General features: G+C 35.0%; 1 protein-coding gene across 3 annotated transcripts in view; it reads right to left on the reverse strand.

Moving 5' to 3' along the window:
- The window catches only part of TRAPPC8 (trafficking protein particle complex subunit 8), an 88,047-nt gene that overhangs the window by 38,857 nt on the left and 29,788 nt on the right, over positions 1 to 19,402 (reverse strand). For all 3 annotated transcript variants that reach the window (XM_068563142.1, XM_068563141.1, XM_068563140.1), the window contains exons 10-16: positions 19,281 to 19,381; positions 15,541 to 15,646; positions 8,786 to 8,917; positions 4,710 to 4,934; positions 3,369 to 3,477; positions 1,743 to 1,937; positions 432 to 562 (exon numbers count right to left, since the gene is read on the reverse strand). In XM_068563142.1, the coding sequence (XP_068419243.1) occupies positions 432 to 562; positions 1,743 to 1,937; positions 3,369 to 3,477; positions 4,710 to 4,934; positions 8,786 to 8,917; positions 15,541 to 15,646; positions 19,281 to 19,381 (999 nt within the window). The remainder of the gene's footprint in view (positions 1 to 431; positions 563 to 1,742; positions 1,938 to 3,368; positions 3,478 to 4,709; positions 4,935 to 8,785; positions 8,918 to 15,540; positions 15,647 to 19,280; positions 19,382 to 19,402) is intronic.

Genomic DNA, 19,402 nt, shown 5'->3' on the forward strand with positions numbered 1-19,402 from the left:
ATATAAGAAAGTTAAGAGAAAATCCTAAGCATTCTCATCACAAGGAAAAATATTTTCTTCTATTTCTTTAATTTTGTATCTATATAAGATGATGGATGCTAGTAAACTTACTATGATAACCATTTCTTGAGGTATGTTAAGTCAAATCATTATGCTGTACACCTTAAACTTATACAACGCTGTATGTCAGTTATATCGCAATAAAACTGGAAGAAATAAATGATGAGAAGACAAAACAGTTTTACTTCTATCCTTATCTTCTTCTGTACTCTCAATTTTCAATAAGCATATATCATACTTTTTGTAACTAGGGAAAATAAGCATAAAAAAGAGTAACTTCAGCTCACTGAACAGAAGTTGAAATGTTATTACAGCATCTGTTAGACTGTTAACTGAAACATGCTTATTACAAATACCTTTTAACAACTTACTAGTTCTTTAACTTCTTCATTTTCCTTTCCACTGACATCTTTAGGTTGAAACTTCCAGAGCAATGACAAATCAGTCAACAAAAGTGGAACTTTCAAAGGGTTTCTAAAAGCCACTTCCACTGTTACTGGCTCTATAAAAGAAAGGCCTAAATTAATAACTTGAATAAACCCCACACATCACCCTATGCTTCAATTCTCTGAACACACCTTGCTTTCACAGCTCTGCATTTCTGCCTATCACCTTGTAAATGTCCATTTATTCAGGATCCAGTTTAAATTACCTTCTCAAGAAGATTTCCCCAATTTCTCTGTACCAAAGAATGTCATTCTGTCTTCTATATTCCAAAAGTACATTGCATATTCCTGTATTAAAGCCCCCACTGCATGGTTTTATAAATGCAGCTCACTATATTATGAGTACTCAATTTACTTTTGCACCCCCAACTTCTAGTCATATTTGGCATGCAGAACATTATCTTGAGGGCTTCCCTGGTGGCGCAGTGGTTAAGAATCCGCCTGCCAATGCAGGTGACACGGGTTCGAGCCCTGGTCCGGGAAGATCCCACATGCCACGGAACAACTAAGCCCATGCGCCACAACTACTGAGCCTGCGCTCTAGAGCCCACGACCCACAACTACTGAGCCCACGTGCCACAGCTACTGAAGCCCGTGCGCCTAGAGCCCGTGCTCCGCAACAAGAGAAGCCACCGCAATGAGAAGCCCGTGCACCGCAATGAGAAGCTCGTGCACAGCAATGAAGAGTAGCTCCCGCTCGCCACAATTAGAAAAAGCCCACGCGCGGCAACAAAGACCCAACACAGCCCAAATAAATTAATTAATTAAATTAAAAGAAAAAAACAAAAAAACCCACATTATCCTGAATACACTGTAAACAAAACAAGTAAAAGCTGATTCACGTTGTTGTACAGCAGAAACTAACACAACATTGTAAAAGCATTTATACTCCAATAAAGATGTGGGGAAAAAAACCCCAAAAAAACCATGAACAGAAATTCAAGGGACTTCCCTGGTTGTCCAGTGGGTAAGACTCCACGCTCCCAATGCAGGTTGGATCCCTGGTCGGGGAACTAGATCCCACATGCATGCCACAACTAAGAAGTCCGCATGCTACAACTAAGAAGATCCCACATGCTGCAACTAAAGATCCTGTGTGCTGCAAATAAAGATCCTGTGTGCCACAACTAAAGATCCTGTGTGCCACAACTAAGACCCAGCACAGCCAAAATAAATAAATATAAATAAATAATTAAATAAATAAATATTTTTTAAAAAGAAATTCAAGTATATCACCTCCTACAACTGTGAGCGGAAATCTTGAGTTATCTGAATAACTGTTCAAACAGTACTCTGTGGGGTGGAAGTTGGATGGAAGTACTCCTCTGTTGACCACAGCCACAACATGTTCCTCAAGTTCTCGCCATTGCTGAGAGGATTCAGAGTCATATTCTTGATCAAGACTTACATGAGTAGCTGCTTGCTTTTCACCTTAAAAAAAAAGAAAAAAGAAAAGTGTCACTATTAAATATACATATTTATTAACACCTGCCCTCAAATGAATTATATTTAAAATAAAATTCTAAGGTATCCAAATAAACACATATACCATTCTTGCCTATTTCCAATTATCTGAGAGAAAAATATCCTCTTACTAATTCTAGCCTAATTGGAACTTAACTTATAATATTGATGCTTTTTTTCTTCTGACTCTGAAAGAACACATCTTCCTAGTCGTCTACAATTTTATATGAAGTATTTCAAACATACGAACAAAGCATGGAGAATAATATAACAAATACTTGTATATCAAAATTTAACAAATGTCAACTTTGTTATATGATCCCAAATTTTATTTAAAAATAAAATAAATGTTACAGATAGAGTTGATGTCCTCTATGTCACCCTCCCCAATCCTGTCACTCTCCTTCATCTCCTCCACTGGTACCACTTCTTCCCAGAGCTACTCTGAAGCTGAAGTATAGCATTCACACTCATATTTTTTATTTTTTTTACCTTACCAAATGAGTGTATACATAAACAATTCATAGAGTTGGTTTACATTTTTGAAATGTATATAAATGGAATTACATTTCAGCCATCATTCTGCAACTTTTTTCACTCAGCTTTATGTTGTAGGTATTATCCATGAAACCACTATATGAATGTACCAAAATTTATCAATTCATTCCCTGCTGTTTTACTTTTCTTGCTACTAAAAACAATGCTGCTATAAGCATCCTGATAAAAATTTTTAAATAAATTACTAAATTAGCTCTTAAAAAGAAACATATTAAGCTCTAATTAAGAAGGCTTAAAATTACAAAGTTTACTTTAACATGCATAAAGACCCTTGATATATTTATACTTTTGGCCCAGGACTGCCATTCTATGGCTCAATGCTAAGGAAATAATTCTATGTTTTAAAAAAGTCTTACAACAAGAACAGCATAATATTGGCAACTGTTCACTGCATCTGTGTACATTTGACATTTTCCATAATAAAATGTTAAGACAAGTTTTATCCACAAAAATGTCTATTACAACTTAGATTTTATATAAGCAAAAAGATGGAAACTATATAACAAGCAAATGTTACAATACTTTATATGCACTGAATGGAATATTTTACAGCCATTAAAAATGTTTATCAAGATTATGTAATAACATGAGAATTCTTTATATTATATAAGAAAAGTCATTATAAGTACGGCTATTTTGCTGTTATTGTTTTTAGTTTTTAAAGCTGGAAGGAAAACCCCGAAGTAGTAGCTCAGGTAGCAGGATGATAGATGATATGGTATTGCTGTTTATTTTCAAATATTCTTTAACAACTACACATTATTTTTTAAATGGAAAAAGATGAAAAAACTTTAAAAAAAAAAGTCAAGAGGTAACAAAGCCAAATTAAACTTTACTAACCATCTGCTGGTCGTCTGTCGTGGCCAAAGAAAACCCGTGTTGCTGAACTGTTAATATATGGTAAAGGAAGCTGCGGTAAAGGACCATCTGGTGATAGCTGACTTACATTCTAGGAAAAATACCAAAGAAAAGAACAGTTTTTGAGAAAACTTCGTTATCTTCAAAATGTGCTTCCTCATTTTTTAATACACAAGATATTAAAAACATGTTAAACAAGAATATTAATTACTAGTTTTACTTAATATTTTAGAGTCATAAAATTTTATAACTTGGAAGAACTTTAGATATCATTGATTGTGGTCCAAGAGAATCTCCCTAAGGTTACTCTGCTAGTTACTTCTCTCTGGATGTTATACCTCCAAATATTATTATTTTTTTTTTTTTTTTTAAGCCCACCACCACCCCTCCCCCACCCCACTGCTTTCCCTGCTTGGTGTCCATACTTTTGTTCTCTACATCTGTGTCTCTATTTCTGCCCTGCAAACTGGTTCATCTGTACCATTTTTCTAGGTTCCACATATATGCATTAATATACAGTATTTGTTTTTCTCTTTCTGACTTAACTTCACTCTGTATGACAGTCTCTAGATCCATCCACGTCTCTACAAATGACCCAATTTCATTCCTTTTTATGGCTGAGTAATATTCCATTGTATATATGTACCACATCTTTATTTTTGTATGTTTTTTACCTGGACTCATTATAGCATCCTATCTGCCAAAATTCGTACCCATATGATTTCAAATTAATAAAGTATAAAAGGGTAATTATATTTTGCAGGACAGATAAAATATTTACTATTCATGGACCCTGAGGAAAAAATTACAACTTTCCATTTTTCCACAAAACAATGCTTTAAAGTTACTATCCTCCTGTCTCAGTGAAATATTTTTTCTTCCTATTAATTTTTCTGCATTACATCAAATTAATCTATCTACCTCCCACAGATCTGTATCTCCTTATCTTTCATAGGAAAAAGAGAAGAATGTACTTTCCAAATGGGGAGATAACCCAATATACTGTAAAACCAGTTATAATTCAAACATACATAATGAAGAAACAGTCCAGAAAGCTCATGGCATCTTTTCTTTTTTTAAGATTCCAAGTACAGATACAAATGTTTACTGGAATATTAAAATTCTCTTTTATGAGAACTGTGGAAGGGCAACACAACTCAGATCTATGACCAAAAAGCCTATCCTGCCATATTAAGACAGATAATTGCATATATTCTAATAAAACCACTTATAAGACTCCTACTAGCTAGTACTGAATGTGCTTTTTGCTGAGAATAATGACAAATATAATTTTAACATCCACGCCTGAAAATCAGTGTTCACCTTGTAAACATAAAGATATTCTCTGAGGAAGGCCCCTTGCTGAGCAGCAGATTGTTTACTTTCATTGATTAAAATATGCCTAAAAGCAGACACAGCATTGTCCAGTTGCCTAAGAGTATAGGACTGACGTCCAATGGTGAAGTTAATGTGATCCTCTGCAAGAGACCAGCCTTTTCCTTTGTAAACTTGCATGGCTTGACAATAGCAGCGTAAAGCATGTTTCTTCTGTAAGAAAATATACAAAACAAAGTATTACAATCCAAATTTCTCTTGGACTGGAAAAAATACACACACACACACGAAATCAAGTAACTGGTAATTAGTTCTTCCTCTAACAGACACTGGGATGATGAGGAAAATGATACTAACATTTATGAAAACCCCTTTGCAATTACTGCTAAAAACCAAGAGGTCCTGAAGCAAACAAGTAGCTGCTCTGTGCAAGGGCAAGAAGTCTAAGAAGTCAGGACTAATAATGACTTCATGAAAAACCATCTGGGAGTTTCCAGAGCAGTAGCACATGGAGTCATGAATGAGTTAGAGACTTGTCGTTAGCTTGTAGCTGAGAGCTATCTTGTAAAGTCTAAATTTTGTTATGGTCAGCTCTCTATACCACTGCACTGGGCTGAACAGTAATGTGTGTGCTAATACTGCATATATGAGTATATGGTATAAGTATGTACATATATTTATTGGTCTTGTTTGTTTGGTAGTGATAGAGTTTGGCATCCTTTTCTTCTGCCCACCGCTGCATCCTGCCACACCCATGAGCAGATATTTGGCTTTAATTACATATCACTGCCACCCTCTGAACTCAGACAACCTCCATTCTAAAAATGGGATTTGGTACCAAGAAAAAGCCTTCTCTCCACCTAACCTTTTGCTTCAGACTAAATTCTTGTAACCACTCCTCCCTCCAGGGCAGATTTACAAATTCTGTACCATGTTTAACCAGAATTGTTCATTTTTTTAGGAAATATTTTCTTGAAAAGAGATAAAGAAAGCAAATCAAAATCATCTGCCACTTGATAGCATGCAATAAGAACAGTCTCTCTTTTGTGATATTCTTACAAAGATACCCGATTTGAATCTCAGGATGAGGAAACATCAGATAAGCCTAAACTGAGGGACATTCTACAAAATAATTGGCCTATAATCATCAAAAGTGTCAATATCATAAAAGTCAAAGTATCCTTCTGAACAGGATCCTTCACTATAAAGGACATTTAGGGGGCAACTATCAAAACCTGAATGGCGTCTAAGGATTAGATAGTAGTACTGTATTAGTACTAAGTTCTTGATTTTCATTGTTGTTTTATGGTATTACAGGAGAAAAAATTTTGTTTCTAAGAAACAGGAAATATGTCCTAAAGTACTGGGGGGTACTGGGGCACCAGGTACACAACTCTCAAATGGCTCAGGTAAACAAAAGCTTCTGAACTGTGCTTGTAACTTTTTTATAAGTTTGAGATTATTTCAAAATAGTTTTTAAGTGATGTTTCTTTAAAAAACAAAAAACCCAATCTCCATACTGCATTTAGTAAAGGAACACAGCTACTGAATCTTAAAAACTGAGAGATACAGAGAAACAAACATGTCTAAAAGTGTCACGTTCAAGTGCATTTTTTAGGATCTCTTGAAAAAGCATCTAAAGAGATTTAAGAGGTAACAAGGATTTAAAGTCTGCCTTTTGAAGTAAAAAATAGAAAGACTGTCCAGGGTATTCTGGGCACAAACACCTTCTCCAGCACTTTCTTAATTTTGGTTTTTAACTGTAAAAGTCTCTCATAATGTCAGTTCTCTAACTTTAAATACCTTATACGTGTTCATATTCTTAATGAAAAAACTGAATTATAAAAAATTTCTGGGGACAAGTAATTCAACATGAACTCACAATCAGAGAGGACTGAGAAATGACATTACTATATATATAATCTCCTTTATGCTCCTCACTCATCCCTCCCAATACACACACCTGTTTTTAATGGAAATGTTATAAAAAGTTGGTGCTTCTCAGAAACGACCTGGCCTCAGTCAGAATTACATGCCCTATGTATGCCCTATCTTCCAAGGAAGATACTGTTCTTGACAGACTTCAATGGGACATATATTTGCTTTTCCAATAGGTCTTCATTACCAGTTATATTTTCAAGTTTCTACTACTTGAGAAAGCGATTCCCTGGGTTCAAGGTATACAGAGAGTGGTCACAAAGCAGCAACCTACCTTGGAATCATTAACTCCATGAGATAACTACAGCTAAAGATGATTATTAGGCCAGAGAGCAAATGTATGTCAACCTACCACAATGTAGCCATTTTTAACTTGATATGCATTTCCTAGAAGCAATATGCCCTGTACTTTTAGAAGGTAAATACAAGATCCAATGACATCATAACCACAAATGAAACCATTCACAAAAGCGGACAAAGATGTGGAAAAAGGATAACTTATTTTTAATAAGAGACACACAATCATTCCTAATGGGGCATATAATTATTCTTCTAAGGAAAGGAAACCACATGCTTAACACATTTTGTAGATTTTTGAATAACACTTTTAAGCAAAGATAAACAATGGAATAGTATGTTTCAGATGCATTTTATACTTACTATGGAAAAAGAGCTGTGAAAAATCAGAGCTTTTTTACTTTTTTTCCCCACTTCAGAGCCTGAGAAATTCTAATACATAAAGTACATCAAATTATTATAAAGACTTTTAATTTTATAAATATTTTTACAGTTTTGTATTTAATATAAAGCAAAGTCACATATTTTCTAACTTGCCAGTTTCCAAAAATAGAGGGAGGAACCCAAATCTTGAAAAGTTGGTTTTTAAAAATCATGGCATTCTTACATGAAATTGAGAATAATTTTAGAACACCTTTATTTTTTGTATCTTTGAAATAACATATAATTCACAACACTGGCATGTTCTGGTTATCGCAGACTTTGAAAAATGTATGTTCATAAAAATTCTTATTAACTAAATTCAAAAAAATCCTCACACTCCCTGACTAGATTAAAAAATTCCTTAAGAGACAAGACATGTTAGTTTTACGGGTGTAAGCTCAGCTCCTAGCAAAGTCCCTGGAAAATAGAGATGATTACTCAATCCACACTTCTATCTATATTTACAGTAAACCACCGTATCTCAACTGCTTTTACCACTCTAGAAAGTGGTAACTGCCTCTAGAAAGGTCCCTCCAGCTAACGCTTAAAAGGACAACTGGGGCCAGAGAATCTCTCTAAATTAATAAAGATCTTTTCCAACCCAACTGCTCCCAGGGACAAGAGACAGAAGATTTCTACCCATTAAATATTTAGTAAATACCATTAAGAGACATTCTGAGAGAAAATAGAAGACCAGAGTTGAAGTAGGGAGGGTTTAATCGCCTTTAAGAAGAATTAAAATTACTTAAGTGCAGTATATCTGGCCTTCACATATATGATTTAGTTTAACCTCACAAAAATTGGGGCAAAATTCCAAATTTTATAAATTAAAAGAAAACGGAGGCTCAAAGACATAACTTTAAAAAGTCAAGTTGTGAGTAGATCAAGATTTAAACTCAGATTTGTCTAAATCCAAATCTCATGTCCTTACCAATATAACACATTACCTCAGAACAAAATTTAATTCCATCTTTAGAACTTGAAATCAAAAAATTGACAAATTGGGGCTTCCCTGGTGGCACAGTGGTTGAGAATCTGCCTGCCCATGCAGCAGACAAGGGTTCGAGCCCTGGTCTGGGAAGATCCCACATGCCGTGGAGCAACTGGGCCCGTGAGCCACAACTACTGAGCCTGCGCGTCTGGAGCCTGTGCTCCGCAACAAGAGAAGCCGCGATAGTGAGAGGCCCGCGCGCCGCCATGAAGAGTGGCCCCCACTCTCCGCAACTAGAGAAAGCCCTCGCACAGAAACGAAGACCCAACACAGCCAAAAACAAACAAACAAATAAATAAATAAATTTATTTTTAAAAAAAATTGACAAATAACATACATCTATAAACTAAACAAATTATAACAAATAAAAATTAAAATAAATAAATTATTTTCTTTTTAAAGCAAATGCACTCACCTGCCCTGCTTTACTAAACCGGTGGCCTGCCAGTATCATATGAAACGCGTATTTTCTAACCATGGGACTCTTCATGTTTATAAAGCAATGTGCCGCCTGTTCCAAAAGAAGTGCACTTCGAAGATCAGAATCCTATTGAATGTTAAAGAAAAAGAAGGTTAATTTCACAAAATTAAAAGTAAAGAGGTAATTAGTGAAAAAACATTTACTTTCTTAAAATAATATATAGCATACGCAATATTTAACTTAGGAGTATCTGAGGGCAGAGATCAAGAGACAATCCAGTCTTGATGATTCTTTCTTCCAATAAGCCAAATTTAAAAAAAGTTCAAAAAAGTCTCTATCATGAAATATTTCCTTTTGCTTTTCATAGAGCCAAATGTCTGGTTATGATATGCCCCATGTAATAAATCTGTGAAGAAATGCAATCTCTTTTCAAATGGCAAAAAATAATATAAACTGGGAATTTAATACAGGTATACTGATTTAAAGATAAACCAGAAAATGGAGTACAGAAAAAAACAGATTCACACCAATCTAATTTCTTCTGGAAACTGATCTGTGACATACAATAGCATACTTCCATCCATCCAAGAAAAAAGGAAAAATAGAATGTGTGTAGATCATGATATAATCTAATCTACTACTCTGTCCTCTATCAAGTTTTACTGTACTTAAAAGGAATTCTCAGTTTTTGCTCTAGCTCAAGAGGGTCAAAATGACTGATTTGCATTAAAAAGTCCAGAAGGTTTCCCCTTCAAAGATTATCACCTACTGTTAGCATATTAGTTAGTAAATGGTACAACTCAAATTAGTTTCCACTTCAACTGACTTACAACAGAGTCTAAAAAAACCACATACTACATTTATAGCCTCACCCGTAAGGACAACCTTTCAAATGACAAAGCCATCATCACTTTACAAATAACTGAGAAAGTACTGAAGGTTGCTGATCAAGCATCAACAACATTTTCACCAAACTTTCTCTAGTTTTTCAGCTATTCTCAAGCTGAACTTACCATGCCCTTCCATGTGTTCTGCTGCCATTATTTTCCCCAGGGAAAGTTGAAAACAGAAAACATTGACTTTAAATGCAATAATTTCAACAAATTATAGTTACATCAAAAAGTGTTCATAGACCATTGATTACTGTAACTATCTCTGTAGCAATCATAAAATTATATTAGAGCGGAAAAAGATCTGAGGAGACACTCCAGAAAGCATTCAGTAAATGGTAGATATTATTAATCTATTTTAACCCCCTCATAACAAAAACTAAATGATCAGATGATTTTCTTAGTTAACTAAATCCAAAAGCTAGTGAGTGGGAAAATTAGGAATATACAATTAACAAAAGCAGTTCTTAACCAAGGGTTTGCATCGGAATTACCTGGGGAAGCTAGGGAGCTTACTTCTTTATTTTTTTAGGAAAATGTTTTCTTCTTAAAAAATTATTAAATACAGCCTCTTTTTTTCCTTAAAGAATAAATGTTTGAAGAAAAAAAGTGAGTATCTTTCTTTCCCACCTCATTCCTCATCCAATTTGCCAGAGGTAACTACCATTACCAACATGGTGCTGGTTTGTGTCATTTCTCTCTCTCCCTCCCCGTACTTACATGTTAAATACAACAGTTTTTTTAATACTCATACTTCCTTATGCATAAATGGTATTATACAGAGTATTACCTTGCGTTTTAACTTAATATCATGGACTTCTTTCCAAAACAGCTACATCTCTCATTTCTTTTAAAGCCACATTGTATTCTATTATATAAATGTACCATAATTTGTTAATACAGTCTCCAATTGATTGATTTAATACTGCCACATACTTTAATTACTACAAAAAATGCTTCAATAAACATCTTTACAAAAAGATTTTTCGGTAACTATACAAATATTTTTATTAGACAAGTTTTTGGACGTAGAAGTGCTGAGTTAATGAAAGCTATGCATATACTTCAAATTCCAATTAATATAGCCAAACTGGTACAAAAAAAGCCATACCAGTAAAAATTTCCATAAGAGAATAAGAGTTCATCTTCCACTCAGCCAAAAATCATTTTTTTAAATTTTATCACTTTCATAAAAGAAAAATAACACTTTGCTCCTCAACATACATTTCTTTAATAGTAAGGCTGTTCATCTTCCATATGTTTAAGTGTCTGTACTTTTTCTGCGAATTGCCTATTTATGCCCATTTGTGAATGGGTTTTTGTGATTATCTGGTTTGTAAGAGCCCTTTGTACACTTAATTAATATTAGGCCTCTGTCATACATCTGCAAATAGTATTTCCCAGTTTTGACATGAAAGAGTCTATTCTTTAGTAGTCAAACGTACTATATCTTTGCTTCTATGACTTCAAAATACTGTATCAAACTAAGAAAGAATGTTATCATTCCTAGATTTTAAAAAATGTTCTCCCATATATTCTTCCAGGTTGTTCATTTTTTCATATTATAACTTAATCAAGCTATAATTATATTATCATGTAATGAATAAGATAGGAATCAGCTAGTTAGATGTCACAATACCATTCAGTGAATAACCTAACATTTCCCACTAATATGACAAAATGACAGCTAATTATATATAGTATTTAAATTCTCATTCTATTCCATTACTCTGTCTATTCTTATCATTGTAAACAGTTTTAATTTCTAAAGCCTTATAATACATTTTAATATCTAGTAGATTCCCTCTAATTACTTCTTCTATTTTGGAATTTTACTTAGGTTTCTCAATAGAGTCAGTTTAAGTCCTATAAATTTCTTAAGTTTATTCTTAGCATGCACATGCACCCACGCACACACACACACATGCACACACACAGCATAAAAACATTTTTTTAATTGCCTACAAAGCTTCATTAACCTGCAAAACCCAGATGGGCTGCAATCCTGGACATTCTGAATAAAACAAGGAATATACCCTAGATATCTTTGATGGTGTGTAAATGATTCTAATGTACAATTCAATTGAGAACCAGCACAGTAAACCCTCAGCATTCTGAACTTTAATTTGACTGACCAATTCAAGAGAGACCCGGAAGTCCACAGCATATATTAATTTAGCTGAAGCAAAATTTGCCTCCTGCATCCAGTAAAACTGTTTGCTGAGAAAGAATCGATTTGCAGAGCTAAACACCCTGCACTCATATCTCACTGCAGCCTTTGTTCTTCGTTTAGGTCCTGTCTTACATTGACACCTAAAGTAGAAAAAAAACACTGCTTTGAAACCAAAAAATGGCCCTGAAAAGAATGGCAACTGCCATCTGTGTTGATGGAAGAAAAGTGGAAGAATTTCACAAAGTGATAGTTTTATCCAGAAAGCAGAGGCTTTCTTTGAATGAGCTGAAGAATAAAATTTTATTTTAGTGTTAGTTCACATCCACGCTATGACAAGTCTATCATATATGCTCTATAAGGAACTAAGGAAAAAACCCCATGATACCACTTCAACAAGAACTCCAGCCTGTGAACTTCGCCCACAGCCAAGATATAATTTTAACAAAAGCTGAAAAGGCAACACTAACTTAAAATATGAAGATAAATATAAGGGAAAAAATCATTTGAGGTAGAGGTTTCCATAAACACTTCCATAGAAAAAAGGCACCTGCTGCACAACCTGAACTGAATCAAATCTCAAGGATGGCATGGCACTAAGATTTTTTTTCTTTGCCTAATTGTGCAATTAACAGGAAAGGTGCTAGCAGCTGAACAACTTACCACAGGAACAGTTCCTCCCAAGCTGGAGAAACTTACAAAAAACTGGTGCTATTACTATATCCTTGATAAGCTGATTTATTGTATTTAAATGGAGTAACAGACAAAAAGGGTTATATGACCAGAATAAATGTTCAACACAGAAACAGAGACACAAGGAGGGGGAAAGCACCATGTTTTAAGCACCAAATTTAGACACACTACCTATGTGCTACTAAATGTGACATGTTTCATTACTAAACTGGGTTTGCTCTGCCATGCTGAAAATGCCAGGGCATAACACAAGAATAAGACCCACTTGCCCATAAACTTACAGTGCAAAAAATAAAGTCAAAGCACAACTCTTTTCATCACAGCTATCTTTTGCTATAATGGTATTAACAAAAATCTAGGAAAAACAATTCATGAATGTCAAGACTATGTAACTCAGTTCCCTACCCTCAGGATGAGTACATTTTTCACTTCATACAGCCTTTCTAGTTAACAAAATTACAATAAATACAAATTATTAGTTAAAATTTAATAATCTTAGACATATTATGCCTAGCAGTCTTTACTTTCAAGTTATCTCAAAGAAATATCTGACAGGTATAGTAGAAAAGGCCATTGAAAATCACAATTTCTAGGGAAATATATCGCATTCACCCCCATCTGTCACCCCAAAGCAGTAAATGACAATGATAAATTTCCTAGAATTTCATGACAAAATAAATCATCCAGGTTTGAAAAAGAAAGGTAAAAACAAAGAGTTGGAAAAAAAAGAATAATGAAAGAAAATAATAACGTTACAATGCAGACGGAAGAATTTGCTCTAAAGAAATTTTACTCCAAGCTCCTAAACCATAAATTCCTTTTACATTCACTGATAACCCCTAGGTTGAAAAACTCAGCAACATATTCAAACCCAAGTTAAGATTATTTATTATAATACAGAACATCAACACACTCAAGAACCTATATTCAGCTCTAACAAATAGTTTCTGTCTGACAACTGTTCATACTGGTCAGTGTCCATGCAGTATCAATTATTAAATATTTTTAAAATCATCCCTTAGCCTACTTAGTTATAACTGACAGAAACCTTTTTAGAATAATTAATGGTTCAGTTCAACAAACATCTGTAAATCATATACCATGTGTCAAGCCCAGTGTTAGGCACTAGGGATAAAAATGTAGAAAGTTGGGGCTTCCCTGGTGGCGCAGTGGTTAAGAATCTCCCTGCATTGGCAAAGGATGCCAGTTCGAGCCCTGGTCTGGGAAGATCCCACATGCCGCAGAGCGGCTAGGCCCGTGAGCCACGACTACTGAGGCTGCGCGTCTGGAGCCTGTGCTCCGCAAGAAGAGAGGCCGCGATAGTGAGAGGCCCGCGCACCGCGATGAAGAGTGGCCCCCGCTCGCCACAGCTGGAGAAAGCCCTCACACAGAAACGAAGACCCAACACAGCCATAAATAAATAAATTAATTAATTAAAAAAGAAAAAAAGTGTAGAAAGCAACCCAGTTCCCTATCCTCAAGAAGTTTACAGCTTAAATATAATTTCCAATATAATATGACAAGTCAGGTCTCAGAGCATATATGAGAGGACAGGACAGAGACACTTAGAACAACCTGGGTACTACATACAAATATCTGAAGGATATGACTGATATCAGGACTACTAAATTAAGGTGAAGAAAGAGGAAAAGGGCCAAAGTCCAAGAGAAGGACATTAAGGACATGAACCAGGACAGTAATAGGAGGGATTTTAAAAAGAGAAAGAGAGAGAAGTAAAATATGTGAAGACATAAAAACATGTTTAAGAAGTTAAAAAAAAAAAATCCCCTGGGACTCCCCTGGTGGTCCAGTGGTTAAGAATCCGCCTTCCAATGCAGGGGACATGGGTTCGATCCCTGGTCAGGGAACTAAGATCTCACATGCCATGGGGCAACTAAGCCCACATGCCGCCACTACCGAGCCTGCGCACTGTAGAGCCCGTACACCATAACTAGACAGAAGCTTGCGCACCGCAACAAAAGATCCACATGCCACAACTAAGACCCGATGCAGCCTATTTAATTAATTGATTGATTAAAAATTCCCTAATTGTGTCACTGACAGTATAGAAGAATATAGGAACATCTCAAGTAGTTTCTGCCCTGAGCAAATAAGGAGCTGGCTGGTTATAATTTAAGATCAAGATCTATAAGGTAAGAAAGTAGAAGTTTAGTTATTGCTATGTTGACTCAAAGGTGCATTGGAAACACTCAAGTAGGTTAAGTCTAAAAGGTAGTTGGCCATTCAAATCTAAAGCTCAAGGAGACGCCAGGGCTGGAGACAGATTTGAGAGTGAAAATCGTAACTGTAAATAGATTACCTAAAACATGTATGAAGTAAAAAAGTACAATGGTCCAAGGATTAAAACCCTAGGGAACATTAATATAAACACAAGGGTGTTTGATTTTGTTTTTTCTGTTCTTGAGCATTCATCTAAAAAACATGTCTTTAACCATACTTACAAAGAATTACTGCCATTCTTTACAAGCCTATAGTCAATGCAACTTAATGTCTGTTGGAAACCTTCAACAGCAACTATTTAAGTGAATTTCTTTTTCTCCCTTTTGAAATATTCATAATATAGATTTAACAAATGCGTAAGATGATTTTTTAACAAGTTCATATGAATGAAAACAAAATTAAAAATTCCTGAGTAATTACTTTTTAAAGTATCAATTTTATATTAGGAATGATGTATATGCATGTTGCTTTAAATATTGTTATCCATAAGTCAAAACCTAATTCATAGAAGACACACAGTGCATGTTTGTGGTTAATAATCACGCAGGCTTAAAATCTGCAAATAAAATAAATTCAGTTTACAGAATACTGCAATTAAAATTAATTCAACAAATTACTAAAGTAGCCAGGTTATAAATTCCCAAAGAGAGATACCCCTCTAATTTTGTTTTGCATATCCTCTCAAGAAAAAAGAAACACTTTTAAAAAAATATGAAACAATACTAATTAGAACAAATGCTACACAGTTTTAGTACCTCACTGGTCAACCGTATTAGGAGAGCTGCAGCCTCTGAATATTTGCTTTGGCTTTTTAAGATTTCAGCACTGAGCAATACACATCTTTCAGCCAATACCATATTCCTAGAGAAAAAAAGGCAAGAAAAATATAATTAGCACTACAATAATATTTTAGTACATCATAGTAACCATGTGTTCAACAAAACTTTCCAATTCCAGTTTTTAAGTAAAAAGAAATCCATGTCCTTGTTCTCTACTTACCAAAAAACGTTAAAAAAAAAAACTTCAAAGAATTCTCATAACTCATCAAAACTTTTAGCATTGTATAATTTTGTAGTAAGACTACAATACAAAGTCACATTTCCTGTATGAAAACCCAACTCGTATCTCTGAATAAGCAGTTAGTTAACAAAACTTGCTTTCAGACATAAAGGAATATAAACATTTCACCCAGATTTCTTTTCTCCTTCCTTATTGCAAACTCTGGTTATGTGTGTTTCATTTTACTGACTACTTTTAGGAATAATTAAGCAATTTCTCTCTGGTTAGTACTATTGAGATGTTTCACTTGGAGATAGCATGGAGCCAGTGTTGCCTGACTGTTACTGAGCAAAATCTTCTTTGTAAAAACACAAAATCAGTTGATTTTTCTTGTGGACAACTACTATCAAAAATCTAGAGTTGTATTATTTATTCCTGAAAATAATAAAAATAAATGAAAATATTTTTTACTGTGAAATTACAAGACGGAATCCTTTTGTTGAGAAATACACTTGACCACTGAACAGTGCAGTCAAAAATATGCAGTTGGCCCTCAGTATCCACAGTTCCACATCCATGGATTCAACCAACCTTGGACTGTGTAGTACGGTAGTATATATTTCTTGAAAAAAATTCATGTATAAGTGGACCCGCGGGACTTCCCTGGCGGTCCAGTGGTTACAACTCCACGTTTCCACTGCAGGGGGAACAGGTTCAATCCCTGGTTGGGGACCTAAGATCCCGCATGCCGCACATCGTGGCCAAAAAAAAAATGGACCCACACAGTTCAAACCTATCCTGTTCAAGGGTAAACTGTAGCAGCAAAGTTTTTCTCATTTTACTTTCTAATTCTTATACAAAAATATACCACTTGACCTTAAAATTACAACCAAAGATTACTAACTTAAAGGTCATTCTGAACAGTGATAGTTTAAAAATACAATTCACTACTTTCAAAATTACTGTAGTGATCTGCCATAAACTTTCTACAAATCATGATTTTTTTTAGAGGGTTGGTATTTATGAATATCTGAGAATGTTTTAATGAATACAAAAGACTAACTCCTCCTTGCCAGTACCTACTCACATACTACAATATGCTCAAATATGCTCAGTTCTTAAATCTTCTTCTTAAGTAAACTTTACAAATCTTAACACAATTGTTTTATTTTTATCCTCAGCTATTTCCCCTTGTGATCAGCTATGAAGTCACAGGCTACCAAGTTCAGGACTTTATATTAATTTGTTTATTAAAGCAAGATTTTAAAAAGTCATTTGTGTCAGGCAGTGGAATTACTAAAGATTCAAGTGTTTCTATGACACAATCCCTATCTAAAAGCAGAAACTGACATGAAATAGATAATAAACAGGGTACCACTGATTTTTATTATGATTTGGGGAGATAAAGGAGGGAAGGGAAAGCTTCAAAAAAGAAATGTATAAAGATAAATAGGATTGCATCAGTTAAAAAGTGGAGCCTGGCATTATAAGGGCATTGCAAAAGTAATATTGTATTTCCTGTACTCAAGAAAATTTATTTACATTTTAATATTTCTGAGACCAGGGAGCTTCTTAAAATTGATATGTATAACTAATGTAGTGTTTTCTAATTTATCCCAAAATATCTATTAAATTGTTGATAAACCTTACCAATTATGGTAACTTAGAAAAAAGATTATAAGGTAAACGCATGTCAGTTAAGTATGTATTTAGAAAAAGCATATAGTCTGCTATGAACAGGAGGACAAAACTGGATTGCCATGGCTTATTTGGCTATCTGGGTCAATCGGTATTTTCACTTTTCTTTTGCATCACTCCATGTGCATCTCTCCAAAAGCTCTGTGCTTCATGAAGACAAGGAAAATCTTTTCAGAGAAAGGACTTTACTGCTCTGGCTTCCTTAATGCCTCATTCTCATAGTTCTTCTACCTTTTGAATCTCTCTTTTTCGGAATCCTTCAAAGGTTCCTCTTTCACAGAAGGCTGTTTCTCCTGCCAGAAACTCCAAATATATTCTCAAACAGATTATACAAAGTATTCTATACAAAGGGCAGGATTTGATACTGGCTCCACCATTTATTAACTGCATACCCTTGGGCAAGTTAAACTCTTTAAGTTTCAATCTCCTTGTCTATCAAATGGAATAATAATAGTATCCACCATTTCATAGGCTTGTTGTAAAGATTAAATGAGCATGTAAGTTACCTTGGCATAGTGGTAAATGCTGAGCACTAAACAAATGTTAATCATTATTACTAGTGTTGTGTTGTAAACACATTGCTACGACTTCTACTTCTACTTCAACATTATAGGACACAAAACTGCCTTTGTGTCTCTGACTCTAACCCATCCATTCTACATAGAAAAGTCATATTAATCTTTCTGGGGCTTCCCTGGTGGTGCAGTGGTTAAGAATCTGCCTGCCAATGCAGGGAACACGGGTTCGAGCCCTGGTCTGGGAAGATCCCACATGCCGCGGAGCAACTAGGCCCGTGAGCCACAGCTACTGAGCGTCTGGAGCCTGTGCTCCGCAACAAGAGAGGCCGCGACAGTGAGGGGCCCGCGCACCGCGATGAAGAGCGGCCCCCGCTCGCCGCAATTTGAGAAAGCCCTCGCACAGAAACAAAGACCCAACACAGCCAAAAATAAATAAATAAATAAATAAATTTTTTAAAACACACACACACACACAAAAAAAAATCTTTCTGAAAAATAACTTTTATTATGTCAAGGCTCTACTCAAATATTCAGTAACTCCCCCATTTACTACTACATAAATCTTAACTACAGCTTAAAAATAATAATGAGAGTTAATGCTCCCCCACGCTGATTTCTCTCAAAACACCTTTCCATATATACAAACCCTCTAACCTAGCTAGCCAGGGCTCTATTCCTTTTCAGCAGTAATGCTGTATCCAAAACATTGTTCCTGCCAATCACAATTACTGAAATGTCTTTATGGCTATCAACTCCCAACCACCTTTCTTTCAAGGTCTATTCCTCAAGCATACCATGACACCTTCTCTGGACCAGTTCATAGTCTCCTTTACAGGTGGTGAGTTCTAACTCCCATAGAGTTTCAACAGAACTCACTATGTGTACAAAACATTTCTCATTTTCTTCCCTGAACCACTATTTAAATCTCTGTGTTTGCCTATTTAACAAGGAAAGTTCAAACTAGCTAACTCCTGGCTTAACAGTAGCTAAAGTTAGAGATGTCCCCAAAATATAAATCACCCTCAATAGAACAAATAACCTCAACATTACATGTAACAAATTCCTAACCACATATCCAAACAAAATTGGAAAGGAAAGGAAAATGTAGTAAAACCCTAGTTTTAAAAGATCATCTCACCTTATCTATGACTATATTAACTTGATTTGGGAGCTTATTTAAGTTTAAAGCATAAAAAACAAAGAACCATTTCTATCTAATAACCATATAAATGTCAAATTTACCTCTAAACGGACAGAACATAAATATTCTAGTCACCTACTTGCAGATATCCCTGTATGTCTGGATTGCTGTATCCATATAATGTGCAGGGTATGGCCTGGGTGCTCCTGGCTGAAGGAACGCTGACACTGCTGCCATTTCCTAGAGGAAAAGACATGATTT

This window comes from Eschrichtius robustus, chromosome 14 (assembly GCF_028021215.1).
Source record: "Eschrichtius robustus isolate mEscRob2 chromosome 14, mEscRob2.pri, whole genome shotgun sequence".
NCBI lineage: Eukaryota > Metazoa > Chordata > Mammalia > Artiodactyla > Eschrichtiidae > Eschrichtius > Eschrichtius robustus.